The sequence below is a fragment of the Diabrotica virgifera genome, chromosome 8 (genome assembly GCF_917563875.1).
Source record: "Diabrotica virgifera virgifera chromosome 8, PGI_DIABVI_V3a".
In the NCBI taxonomy this organism is placed as follows: Eukaryota; Metazoa; Arthropoda; class Insecta; order Coleoptera; family Chrysomelidae; genus Diabrotica; species Diabrotica virgifera.
This window is the reverse complement of record NC_065450.1, coordinates 223,385,287-223,399,837: the sequence shown is the minus strand read 5'-3', so window position 1 is coordinate 223,399,837 and position 14,551 is coordinate 223,385,287. Positions and strand designations below refer to the sequence as shown.

The 14,551-nt window shown below is 30.9% G+C and overlaps 2 protein-coding genes across 3 annotated transcripts in view; one reads left to right on the top strand and one right to left on the bottom strand.

The window, feature by feature from the left end:
• Positions 1–3,495: 3,495 nt before the first annotated feature.
• On the bottom strand, positions 3,496–5,558 carry LOC114341660 (mediator of RNA polymerase II transcription subunit 11). The gene is made up of 2 exons (XM_028292470.2): positions 5,312–5,558; positions 3,496–3,985 (listed from the first exon to the last, which is right to left on the bottom strand). The coding sequence occupies exons 1-2, from the start codon at positions 5,385–5,387 to the stop codon at positions 3,624–3,626; spliced, it is 438 nt and encodes a 145-aa protein (XP_028148271.1). The 5' UTR covers positions 5,388–5,558; the 3' UTR covers positions 3,496–3,623.
• A 126-nt stretch (positions 5,559–5,684) lies between these two features.
• The window catches only part of LOC114341642 (uncharacterized), a 49,539-nt gene continuing 40,672 nt past the window's right edge, over positions 5,685–14,551 (top strand). The window contains exon 1 of one of the 2 annotated variants that reach the window (XM_028292453.2): positions 5,685–5,871. The gene's annotated coding sequence lies outside the window, so the exon portion shown is untranslated. Of the gene's footprint in view, positions 5,872–5,905; positions 6,052–14,551 lie in introns of those variants that run through there. The other variant, XM_028292459.2, reaches the window with a different exon arrangement.

Genomic DNA, 14,551 nt, shown 5'->3' with positions numbered 1-14,551 from the left:
CCGAATAACTTTTGATTAAAAAATAAAATAACAATTCTGCTTACTGCATTTGAAAGTTCATGTCAAATTCTATCGGTTTTAATTATTTGCACTGCTAAAAATTAAGTTTTTATTTGTTAAACAAAGCTATAAACACATAGTGTTTCCCGTGCCCAATGCATGCGTTTTAATGTACGTAATCTACGTAGAAATTGTATGTATGCGCGCCTACTCGTTCGATTTCAAATGAGAAATGCATTGAAAACATCATTTAATCACTATGTGTTTATAGCTTTGTTTAACAATAAAAATATTAATTTTTAGCAATGAAAGTAATTAAAATTTGACTTAAACTTTCAAATGCGGTGAGCAGAATTGCTATTTTATTTTTCAATCAAAAGTTATTCCGGTTCAAAAATTGCAATTTTTAGATTTTTTGAAAGTTGAACCGCGTTTATGTCGAAAACTATGCATCCTACGAAAAAAAGAATCTGTGTGTACTTTGTACGCACGTAAGAAGTTATACTTCTATTATATAATTTAAACGAAATTAATATACTTTTTATTTATATTTTGTTTAAATATTAAACTAATTTATACTTACTACTTCTCAAACATTTTTATTAGAACAGTGCCAAAAATTAAAATACTTACTTACTTACTTAAGCCGTCCTCTTGTACCTTACGGTGTCGAGGTAAGTGGAGAAATGAGACGTCTCCATGCCTTTCGGTCGGTAGCTAGTCTTTCTGCTTCTCTCCACCCAATATTTCTTTTTCCGCAAGCCTTTCCAATATTTGCATTCCACGTTCTTGCAAAATTAAAATAATAAAAGAATAAAACACACACAAACACATTAAACAAGCCACAAATGATATATGAACATTAATTGTCGAAAATTTTTTTAACTAAATACGTATTTTCTGAAAATAAAATTATATAATAAATATACTTACAATCATAAAATGTATTAAAAAAAAAACAAAAAAGAAAGTTTCTATTGGGACTCGAACCAGCGCTGATAAGCGCGGTTGGTATTGGAATTCATTCGCCTTCAACGCTTAGCCACGGACACTATGTGTCATTATTTACGAAGATCGACTAACTAAACAGATTAAACTTGTGATATTTTGAAAATTGATCAAATTATTTTAATTTTGAATTGAAATGATTTAGAATTGAAAAATACAACAAAACATAGAGTAAAGACAGTTTTACATTATGCTATTTTCATGCTAGGCAAGAGCCATACAAGACAAATCACGCTACTGCGCATGCCCACGCGCTATTTCCATGCAATTCCTGTGCTAGACGAAAAATTAAAACATGTTCTATTTTTCATGCTATTTTGATGCAAGTCCTGTCAAAATTCATGTTGCCAATATGACAAAATCTATAGTTTAGAAAAAAACTTAACCTTATTGTGTAAGTTTAAATGGTATTTACTTGATGTAGTAATTTGTGATTTATATTTGAATATATTTAATTATGTACTGAAATTTCCAAGTGAAATATCTAAAGTTAATATTTTGATATATTTCTTCTATTGGCAACAATGAAAGTGGTATCCAAAATTGCACAGAAATAGCTCTGATGTAAAAAGGTCAAGCTAGGCAAGAGATATGCCATGCAAGACGGACTTGCATAGCATGAGACTTGCATAGCCTTGATGTAAAAGCAGCTTAAGAAAACAATATATTAGGTGAATATTGATAGAAATTTTGATGGTATTCAAATTATATAAATAAAAGTATTACATACTATGTATTTTGGCGGATCAAATAGGTAGGTTTATACCCATGATACATTAACAATTATTACGTACCTGTTGCTTTTAAAAACTATTTAAAAGTCACTACAATATTATAAACTTTTTTGTTTCTGTCCTCACAACAATAAAACTAATATATTATACATTTGTTTACCTTTACCTCCAAACCACAGCTGTCCTACAGCTGCCATATCGCATAATTTTTGACATGTCATTTGAACATCCAATCAGAACAAAGTTATAATGCGCATGCGCCGTCTGATAGGTTTTAACATATAAAAATTCACCCTCTATCGTCGGTAAAGAAGTATAACTTCAAAAACTTGTAAAAACATGTTTTGCTCAGAATGACCCAAAAATACAAAAAAATGTTTTGCTTTGCGAAAAATCGCTGTTATGTGATTCCTCAAGTTCTTTGTTTATAACAATCTTATCGACATCCGGATCGACTGTTACCCAAAAAATTCGTGTTCTACGGGTCAAAATACATAAAAAAAACTTGGGTAAGTCCATCTGAATTAAGGAGGCCGTTGTACCCCCACTGGCGACAGGACTATCATCTCCGTGCTTATAAATTGTTAAAGCCGGAGATTCAAGGATGCAACTAGAAAGCAGTTTCTTTTGACGAAAAGTCTTAGATTTAAAATATCGTTTATTATTTAATTTCAATTATTTTTAATTGTTTTATTACAGTAAACTTTGTATTTGAGTCTTTTCGTTTTCCTCGTTTTTATTATTTTTGAAACTACGAAGTGCCCAAATTCAAGTTCAAACTTTATTTTATCAGTTACCGATAATTAATTTGGGTTCGTTTCATTTTAAAATATTGTTTTTTAGTTGTTAATGCAGTCCGATCGTCCGTCCTCTCGCAACCGCTTCATTAACAATTAAAAAACAATATTTTAGAATAAAACGTTCCAAAAAATATTATGGGGAGCTGATAGAAAAAGGTTTGAGCTTGAATTTAGGTACTTCATAATTTCAAAAATTAAATTTTTTACTTGTGTTTTTTAACCTTGAAAATTCATTTCTTTCGTCATTTTTTTTTCAGTTTTAAATTGTTTATAACTCGAAAACGATTAACTTTAGAGAAAAATTACAAAATATGTACCTTTTTTGTTCCCAATGATCCAAAGAACCTAAAATCGAAATATCTACCCGGCCGACAATACTGATTTTTATAATTTGTTTAATTTTTTTTTTAATTAAAATAGCAATATCTCAGAAATTATGGTAATTAGGTATAGGGAATATAACATGAAAAATAATCAGTATTTCTTAAGGACTTCAAAACGCAAAAAATATGGAGGGTGTTTCATTTGAAATAAGAAAGTTCATTAGATTTCCAGAAAAACGGAAGATCTGACAACAATGTAATTACGACTATAATATTGGCCGCATTAGCAAACCCTTACCAACCAAAAATATATATAAAAATCGTGCAAGCCGTTTCCGAGATAATTGAGAGTTTCCATACATAAAACTCACTCTGTAGATGAAGAGATAACAAACTATGGAAGCCAGCAAAAAAGAACATTAGGACACAAGTCCAATTTAAAAAAAACTTTGTAGCTTGCCAAATAAATGTATGAAGTATTTTTTAATTTTTCCAAATTTTCTACATAATATGCAATCATATTTTCATTGAGTTATGTTTCTTTTCTTCAGATCATCATCATAGAAATCATAACCAGCTGTGGAACCTTTAGCTCTTTTACCTTTTTATGTTATTTATTTAAAAAATCCATAAAAGAAAAGTTCTTTAATTTATATTTTCCACATCCAAAAATTTTATTTTATAGGATTAAAATCTTAACCTAAGATAGTAAAAAAATCTTCATTCACAATATGTACACCAATTACTAAAACTAAACACTATGTGGCAGAACCTGGTGGTATATTCTGCCCACTTATACCAGAAGCTGAAGACGTTACATTAGCTGGGGCTGTAATACTTCTTTGTGCAGTTCTTCCTTGCATATGTTTAATTTTGTATCTTTCCAATTCGTTCACTCGGGATCTGGCGTGTTCCAGTCTATGCCAAGCCATTTGTAGCACTTTCTGGGAGGCATAACCAGAGCCTTCATGAGGCTGTCCAGTAGACACTTGGGTTAAGTAATTGATTTGGTCGGTTAGTTTGTTCTCTACAGCGCTTAATGTTTTGAGGAACATCTGTGTGTGGTTTTCTGCTTGTTTTAAACTGGATTTTTCTTTACCGAGCTCTACAAATACTTGTCCTAAAATGTAGATTATAGGTAAAGTAATTTTTTTTACATATACATATTGACGGCGTAAAAGCAGGAACTCGTAAGTGGCAAGTTGATGATTTTACAGGAGACCAAAAAACTGAAACATATTTCATTTAGGGCATATCTTATTATGTTTAGTAGTACTGTTTTCTGTAATTTAAAGCCTTCCGGAAATGTTCCCAGCTTTAACCGCTGGTTAATAGATGCCTCTACTTATTCTAAAGCAAAAACCAAAATAACTTATTTTATGCAATTTTTTCAGTTACGAGGTCCTGCCTTTCCACCATCGATATACAAAAATGCACAAACTACAGGGCGATAAAACTACTTAGTTACACCATGAAAATATGGGAGAGAGTAATTGATAGGTGGATAAGTGAAGAAACTAAATTATCTGATAATCAATTTGACTTTATGCAGGGCAGATCAACCAGATGAAATTTTCATTATAAGGCAGTTGATGAAAAAATACTACAGGAATAAAGAATCAATATGCTCATGATGTGGTGTTGGGAAATAGCGAAGGTGACTTAGAACAAAAACTGGAATAGTTGAGACATACTCTTGATGTAAAAGGTTTAAAACTTAGTAGGACAAAGACAGATTATTTGGACTGTTCATTTAAACAGATTGAGTTACTACAAATAAAGTGATATCTCTGGATGATGAAATGATTGTGGAAGGTGAGAATTTTAAGTACCTAGGATCAGTATTACAGAGTAATGAGAAAATAGATGGATATGCATGTAATAGAATTAGGGTTGGATGGATGAAGTGGAAGGAAGCGAGTGGTGTGTTGTGTGACAGAAAAATCCAATGAAGTTGAAAGGAAAATTCTATAAAACAGCCAAAAGACCAGCTATAATGTGCAGAAATGAATATTGGACAGTTAAAAAGAAAGAAGGAACAATGATTGCATGTGGTAGAAATGAGAATGCTTAGATGGATGAGTGGAATAACAAAAAAGGATAAAATTAGTAATGAGCATATTATGGAAAGTCTAGAGGTGACACTAATTGAGGGAGCACAGGTTAAGATAGTTTGACCATGTTCAACGTCGAGATGTTAATCACCCAATACAAAGAATTACTGAACTGCAGGTTCCTGGAAGAAGTAGGAGACGAAGACCTGGGTGAGAGGCTTAGGCAAGACATGTCTGTAAAGTCGTAAAGGGGATTGATGTTGATATATGACCAAAAATAGAAACTTATGAAGAAATGTAATTATGGAAACCGACCCCACATAGGGATAATGGCAAAAAGAATAATGAGATAAAGTAATTATTTTAGAAATGAATACATTATTTTTATATACCTGCACTGTGAAGGCACGTTATTATATCTTTTTCTATAGAATCTAGTACTTGAATTCGTTCCATTGGGGCCGTCATTTTACCTTCTTTTGCTTAAGTTATGTTTATAAAGTTATAAATACAAATAAAAGCAAAAGCTAACCTCAATTAGGCAAATTTTGACAACAATTTATTATTTTTCTATATTATATAGTTTGCAAAAAGACAAATTTCAGTAATAAAGGTAATTTTTCATAGTATATTTCAGAAGGAATTATACGTTTTAATAAACAACTTTAAACCTATTTTTTACATTTTATTTTAAAATTTTAGCGTTAGTTACATATTGGGTAAAAGTCTAAGTGCGGTTTCTTCTTCTTTGCTTCTTCTTGTTTGATGAAGGCTGTTTTGTTTTCTTTTATTTTAAGGTTATCTGTCAGTTCTATTTTGGACAAGGAAGTTTTTTATTTTAATTTTAATTGAGAGCCTATTTCATCACTTACCTAAATAAAAAGGAATAAATAGTTCTGCCAATAGATTATGATATTTTAACGCCCAGCGATAAAATTTGTTTATAGAAACGGTAAGTAAAGTACTTTTCTTTCTTTATCTCATTAATTTTTGATGTATGTATATTTATTTGATAATCAAATACAGCTCATAATATAAACATTCACAATGTTGTATCTTCATAAAGTGTGAGTTCAAAAGGGAGTTTTACGAGTTAAGTTTAAACATTTATATGTGCAGTGTAATTAAGCAGGTATTTGAACAAAACAATTTTGATATTATTTATCAAGATAATATGATAAACTGTTACTCACTGTTTATAGTGAAATTATTGGTCCATAGAGGATAAAATATCATTAAAAAGTATATTATTATTGTTTATTAGTTAAGTTTTATGTAGTTCAAAAATATTAACTATACTTAATTTCACAATAAGAACGGAACATTTTAATGCAGATCAGTGTTGCCAAAACTGTCAGGTATGTGTTGTGTCGCTACTAGTTTGGCGATATACGATTCATTCTCGATACAATAGAAGCAGCTTCGGTGTGCTCCTATCATCTACAAGAAATATGTCCATATCCAGGAAGACCTGGATAGATTGACACATTGGTGTACAGTAAACAAACTCAACCTAAATGTCTCAAAATGCTGTTACATTAGTTTTTTCAAAGGTAATAAGAAGATCAATACTTCATATAAAATAAATAATGAAGATCTGAAATATGTTTCAAAAGTTAAAGATTTAGGAGTGATTTTTGACGAAAGTTTGAGTTTTGTTGAACACATTAATTACGTAACAGTTCAGTCTTCAAAAATGTTAGGATTTATTTTGAGACACTGTAGTAATTTTTCAGTTGACACTGTAAGAGGAGTTTATTGTTCTTTGGTGCGATCTAAACTTGAATATGGCTCTATAGTATGGTCTCCATACCATGCAGTTCATAATATGACTGTTGAAAAAATTCAACACAAATTTTTGAGGTTCTGTGCATTTAAATTAGGTGAAACTATTGTAGATCACGATTATTCATTAATAGAAAACAGTTTAAAACTTAATGCACTGGAAAATAGACGTAATCAAGTAGGATTAGTATTTTTGTGTAATTTAATAAATGGAAATTTAGAGTGCTGTGATATATTACAGTGCATTAATGTTGATATACAAACTAGAAATCGAAGAGGTGATTTTATAACATTTTATATTCCTTTCCATCGCACAAGTTATGGCCAAAATTCACCTATAGATCGTTACTGTAAACTTATAAATGAAATTGATTTGAATTGAAATATAATTGACTTATAAATGAACACATTGAAATTTTTGATATATCTCTGAATATGTTTAAAAATAATTTAAATAGAGTATTTATTTAATTTTTTTGTTAGTTCTAAGGTTACAAGTACCTACCTATTCTTATTCTAATATTTTTTATCTAATTATAATGTTGTTAAAGTATTATTAGTACATATTTAGCTCGTAAACTTATTATTGTTAATCGTATAACTTTTAATGGGGTAATCCCGTCAATAAATAAATAAATAAATATGTTGCCCTTTCTACTTTCTATGCAATGTTCCATTCTTAACGTGAAACTCTCTACTCTATAGAAATGGTACTTGAAAGGTATCTCTTTTATTATGAGCGCACTCATTTTTATTATCATAGGCGTAACCAGGATGATCCTAAGGGGGGGTTACAACTACTGGAAAGGGGGGTTACAACTACTGGAAGGTCTGTGAGGGGTATGGTGTTAAGCGTATAGAGCTCAAAGTCCATCCCAATGGGGGGGGTTATAACCCCCAAAACTCCCCCCTGGTTACGCCTATGTTTATTATCACCAGAACAAGGTTCTTGTCTGCATGCAGCCATCTGTGTGATCTTGTGTCCAGTGTTTTTTCTACTAACTCTTTAATTGCAAGGACGTGGTTGATTTGATTTTCACTGCCAGATAGGTGTCCCTAGGTTCTTGCTGCAACAGGATCTGCAGTGCCATAATGATTTCCAACCTTCAGTAGAAGATGGAACTTAAAGAAGAAGAAGGTTCTCGCTGGAAATTTAGCGCCTGAGCAGATGGGATGTGAATTATAAATTGTAAAATTCCCTCATCTTCCTATAGACTCAGAATCCGCATGGCTTGCATTTTTAGAATCCTCAGATGGTGTAACCAGAGAAGGTTTTGCATTGTTTCTGATCTGGTAGGATATAAAATGGTATTTTAAATATTTATTTTATTATTATTTATTTATTTATTTTATTTATCAACAGGCAATCACCCAATTAAAATTCAGTGTAAACATTAATCACAGGAGATTTATAACCTAACCTAAAGTAAATTTAAAAATTGTAATCATACAAACGAGGAAAATTAAATAAATAACAAACATTAACGAAAAATGTACAAAACACAAGGATATGGGCCATTCCACGAACATACACTTGTTTTGGATTACTTCGACAAAGAATATTTTACTGTGCAACATAAGAAGTACGAAAGTAAATGGCGCTAATAACTATTCCAATAAACAACAATGTAATTTGCAATTTACTTTCGTTCTTCTTATTTTGCACAGTAAAATATTCGTTGTCGAAGTAATCCAAAACCTTCAAATATTTTACTGTGCAAAATAAGAAGAACGAAAGTAAATTGCAAATTACATTGTTGTTTATTGGAATAGTTATTAGCGCCATTTACTTTCGTACTTCTTATTTTGCACAGTAAAATATTCGTTGTCGAAGTAATCCAAAACAGGGGTATGTTCGTGGAATAGGGTATATCGAGTTATCACATACAGTTTTTAAGCTGAACTTTAAATTCATTTGTAAAACTATAACAATCTAAACCCTCCAAATATTGGTTAGCAAACCTAGGTGTTCTGGACATGAAGGAGTTGTGTCCGTAGTTAGTGCGATGGGGTCTAATGTAAAAAGGTTGATTTAGCCTCGTTTGTCTACTGGGAACATGGAGGCTAATTTTCTTCAATAATTGAGGACCAAAATTATTGGAGTGTAGTATATTATAAAACATTGTGAGATCCTTATGCATGCGTCGGATTTGGAGAGATGTTATGTTGAGAGACTTTTCTATATTAGAATAGTTAATTTCATCAACACTCTGGTTTTGTTTAAATGCAACAAATCATAAAAACTTGTGCTGAACTCTCTCAATAGCTAGAATATGGGTGTTATAGTGTGGAGACCAAACACATGAACAGTAATCTAGGTGAGGTCTCACAAGTGAACAATACAATACTTTTATGGATGGGATGTTTAGAAAGTCTTTTGCACAACGTTTGATAAACCCCAAAAGTTGAAGTGATTTTGAGATAATAGATGAGATATGGGGGATGTAGGATAAGCTGGAATGGAGCACACCTAGGTCTTTTATCTGAGATACAGAGTCTAAAGGACAATCCTTAATAGTATAGATATGATTTGTAGGAGTTCTATGTCGACCAAAAACCATTAAGTGACACTTTTTAACATTAAGTTCCATTCCGTTGCTATCACACCAATAGCTCAACCGATCCAAGTCAGATTGTAATTTTTGATAGTCACCATCATTCTCGATTTTCAAATATAATTTTATAATCATCAGCAAACATTAGGAAAAATGCAAAGTGGAAACAATAGGCAATATCATTAACATAGATATTGAATAGAAGGGGTCCAAGATGTGACCCTTTTGGCACTCCTGAAGGTATCCTAATTTCAAACGATTGAAAACCCTGAACACGTACTATTTGTATTCTTTCAGATAGGTAGGATAACAACCATTCTAAATATTAAATTCCAAATATTAAAAATAAATGCCACAAGAGGCATTATTTGGATTTAACATCCTCATGCAAAGATGTATGGATGTAAACCAACCACTTTATGTCTGTTTTATTGATTACAATAAGGTGTTCGATAAGGTCCAACACAACCGTCTTATACAGTTGTTTAACCCCCCCCCCCACAACGCACTATTATGGGAGTTTAACTATTGCGTAACGCAATTTTTGACCCCCCCTCCCCCAACCTGCGTTACGTAATACTTAAACGGTCCCTAAAGATAAACACATTGACAAAAAAGGCTTAAAAATATTAACTCATCTCTAAAAAAAATTTTAAGTTTTCAATCTAATAGCACATATAATGGATATTTGAAATACCATTTTAAATCCTACCAGATTAAAAACAATGGAAAACCTTCTCTGGTTACACCATCCGAGGCTTCTAAAAATGCAAGCCATGCGGATTCTGAGACTATAGGAAGATGAAAGAATTTTCCAATTTATAATTCACATCCCATCTGCTCAGGCGGTAAATTTCCAGTGAGAATGGTTCCCTTAGTACTCCAAATAGAGTAAAAATATAAATTAAAAATGAATAAACATTTTCAATTTCGTTGCAACCCAAAACCGCAGTCGCATTATATTTCTAGTTCAATCAGAGAGTACAGCAAGAATCACTACCGGTTTCGGGGCTTCTTAGCCCCTCATCAGGAGAAACACATGCTCTTCTCTCTGAATGAACCAGGTAATATTCCGCATGCCGGCACAGATTGCAACTAACGAAATAGCAGGAATGCACCCATGTCATTCCTAAATCCAAATTGGGTTTCAGTAATGTATTGTTCTACTTTTCTGAAAATTCTTAAATGGATAATTTTTAAGAATATTTTTAGTGTGTGACTCTATTTATATATATATATATACATTATATATATATATATATACACTAATTATACGGTAATGTAATAAATATTGATTTGAGTCAATCTCTCGGAATAATACCTATATTATATTATACAGTGGACACATAAAGGTTGAAATAAATTCATTTTTTCATAAATATAAGATTTTGGAAAAAAAATCCTGGAATTTTTATTTTGGAATTACGATATTTTGGCATAGACTATCATCCTAGTGACGTCATCCATTCGTGAGTGATGATGTAATCAATAATTTTTTTAATGGGAGTAGGAGCCGTGTGCTAGCTCATTTGAAAGGTTATTCAATCAAAGGTTACATCATTATTTATACAGAATGTCAAAAAAATATTTTTTAAATTAAATTAATTGACACAAAAAGAAGAATGTATGTAATTTATTTAATTAAAAATGCATTTTAATGCAGTCAGAAAACAGAGAAAAATGTTTATTTGACAAATACATATTGCTTTTCTCTTGAATTAAATGTTCAAACTGTTAAGAGGCAGGTGGGTGGCAGCTTTAAAATTGAATTTAGGCGAAACACAATATTTATTTGTCAAATAAACATTTTTTTTTCTGACAGAATTAAATAAATTTCATACATTCTTCTTTTTGTGTCGATTAATTTAATTAACAAAAATTTTTTGGACACCCTGTATAAATAATGATGTTAATGTTTATATTGCTGAATAGATAATTGAATAACCTTTCAAATGAGCTATCACACGATCCCTATTCTTATAAAAAAATGATCGATTACGTCGTCACGCCCAGATGGATAACGTCATTAGTAGGATATATGTATATGCAAAAAAATCGTAATTTAAAAATTAAAATCGACATCTTTCGGGATTTTTTTCCAAAATCGCTGATTTGCGAAAAAATGAATTTATTCCAAGCTTTACGTGCTCACTGTATAGTATTATACAGGGTGAAACAAAAATGCAGGTCATAAATTTAATCGCATATTCTGGAACCAAAAATAGTTCGACTGAACCTAACTTACCTTAGTTCAAATGTGCACATAAAAAAAGTTACAGCCCTTTGAAGTTACAAAATGAAAATCGATTTTTTCCAATATATCGAAAACTATTAGAGATTTTTTATTGAAAATGGGCATGTGGCATTCTTATGGCTAGCATGTTAAGAAAAAATTATAGTGAAATTTGGACACCCCATAAAATCTTTTATGGGGGTTTTGTTCCTTTAAACCACCCCAAACTTTTGTGTACTTTCCAATTAAATTATTTTTGTAGTACCATTAGTTAAACACATTGTTTCTAAGACTTTTTTGCCTCTTAGAACTTTTTCGAAAAGTCTATCCACCACATATTTGTAAATGGTTAAGTATGATTATGGTAATAATATGAAAATTTATTTATGATTTACATTTTTAGGTATATTTTGAACCACATTAAAAAAGAAGCCACATCTCGATAAAAGATGCCTTCTCGAAAAAATACAAAGAGGCAAAAAAGTTTTAAAAACACTGTGTTTAACTAATGGTACCGCAGTATATTTTAATTGGAACGTACAAAAACATTTGGGGGGTTTAAAAGAGCAAAACCCCCATAAAATTTTTATGGAAACATATTAAAAATAAGACTCAACTCGATAAAAACTGCCTTATCGAAAAAATACTAAGAGGAAAAAAAGAATGTGTGTGTACTTTGTACGCACCTAAGAAGTTATACTTCTATTATATGATTTCTTAAAAATAAATATACTTTAAACAGTTTGTTTTAATTTTTTTAAACACTAAACTAATTTTGTGCTTACCGCTTTCAAAAAAAAATAAAAAAAGTATAGGATTGCTTCGGACTCGAACTCAAGACCTCTCGATCTTTGGTCGAATGCTATACCAAATACGCTACGAGGACTGTGTCTGTATCGGTTCGGACGTACCTAATGACAATTCACGGTAACAAACAGACAAGGTGAATAAATATACAATAAAATGTTTTAATAATACTCATCTTACTCCTGAGGAAGACAAATCTAAAGACACAAAAATTATAATAAATATATTGACTAAAAACACTAATATATTCTTTTCACACCTTTTCTTGCACATATATTTATACATAACTAGAAAGATTTAGCAACTAAACGCCATACTGTCTGTGTACGCATGCGCGCAGTATTATGAAATTTTACTCTCAATCGCGCCTAAAGAAGTATAACTTCAAAAAGTTTTAAGAATATTGAATTTAACTAATGGTACCACAATAATAATGTAATTGAGACGTACACAATAGTTTGGGGGGGGGGGGGTTTAAGGGAACAAAACCCCCATAAAATTTTTAAAGGGGTCCACAAATTTCACTATAATTTTTCTTTAAGATGTTAGTATCCAAATCATACAAGGGGATCATTGTTTAAATAATTAAAAAGGGGTCATTTTTGCAAAAAAAATACTTTTTTAACTGCTGAGGTCATTCAATTACTAATGAACGTATATAGGATTGTCTTCTGCAAAGTTGAAGGGTAAATCTTTCACATAAGACTTACTAAATTAAATTTGACCCCGTATTTATTTAAATAATTATGTATAAAACTTTAAAAACAAATTTGCAAAAAATTATTTTTAGCGTTTAAAATTAGTACTATAAAATATCTTATTTTACAGGATAAGTTGCGCTATGTTATCAGTATCAATCAAAAAAAATTTGGTCCAAAAACATTTAATATTTTTTGAGATATTGAATTTGTTTAATAAATGTTACTATATTTTCAATTGCAAAAACGCGGTTGTTGCCAAAGAAATATTCACCTGTAATAAATCTTATTATTTTTATTTTTATGTATATTTTCGATAAATGTATTAATAAATTCAAATTTCAATTAAACTTCCCCCTAAAATGGCATTTTAAAATTATTCAAATTTGTTTATAATTTGTTTTTTTAATAACGTCGCGGGGATTAAACATTTTGAAATGCCGTTTCGATAATTGGGATCCTGGGAATTTTTCACTAATTAACAAATTTTTTTGTCTTTTTTTCCTCTTCTTTTTTTTTCTTGGAGTTATATTACTACGGGCCCTTTTAGGGTTAAGTTTCATTAAGAATGTAGAATCTCTAAGTTGTAGATTCTAGACCTAAAAATATTAAGATTGGTCAAAAATCACTTAAATAAAATGTGGCTACTTACTGAGTTACAGGGTGTTTTATTTAAAAATTTAAAAATTATTTTTACCAAGTACTTTAAAACTATTTGACGTATCCTTATCATACTTGGCAGATAGTGTGGCTATTATACACCCTACTAAATTGTGATTAGTAAACGTTTCTAGCTAGTGCCAGAGGCGTACGACGGGGGATAGTTAATGGTTGACCCTTCCCAAATTCTACGCCACTGAGGGAATTACTATTTTAGCGAAATTTTTCGATTCTCCAATACTTCCTATGTAAATAATATACTCTTTACTGATAACGATTAAGTCAATAGTTTTCGAGATATTGGACGTTAAAAATGAAACGGCATAGTTATTTTGATTCATTCATTCATTCATTTTAAACTTCCAATATCTCTCAAACTGATGACTTTATCGATACCAATAAAGTTATCTACATACAAAGTATTGGAGAATCGAAAAATTTCGCTAAAATAGTAATTCACTCAGTGGCGTAGAATTTGGGAAGGGCCAATCATTCACCATCCCCTGTCGTACGCCTCTGGCACTAGCTAGAAACGTTTACTAATCACAATTTAGTAGGGTGTATAATAGCCACACTATCTGCCAAGTATGATAAGGATACGTCAAATAGTTTTAAAGTACTTGGTAAAAATAATTTTTAAATTTTTAAATAAAACACCCTGTAACTCATAGACTAAGAGCCGCTATAGGTGAAATTTCTTAATCATTTTAGGCACGATGGGACCCTATAACTTAAATAGTAGAACCTAAAAGAAAACGTTTGAACACTGTGCCGTCACTTTTCAGTGGCACATGCGTCGACAGTGGCGCATCAAACTTTCCACTTATGGACGGGATAAATAAATTATAAGTTAACAGAACTTACTACCAGAATTAAATTTTTTTTATTTTTTTA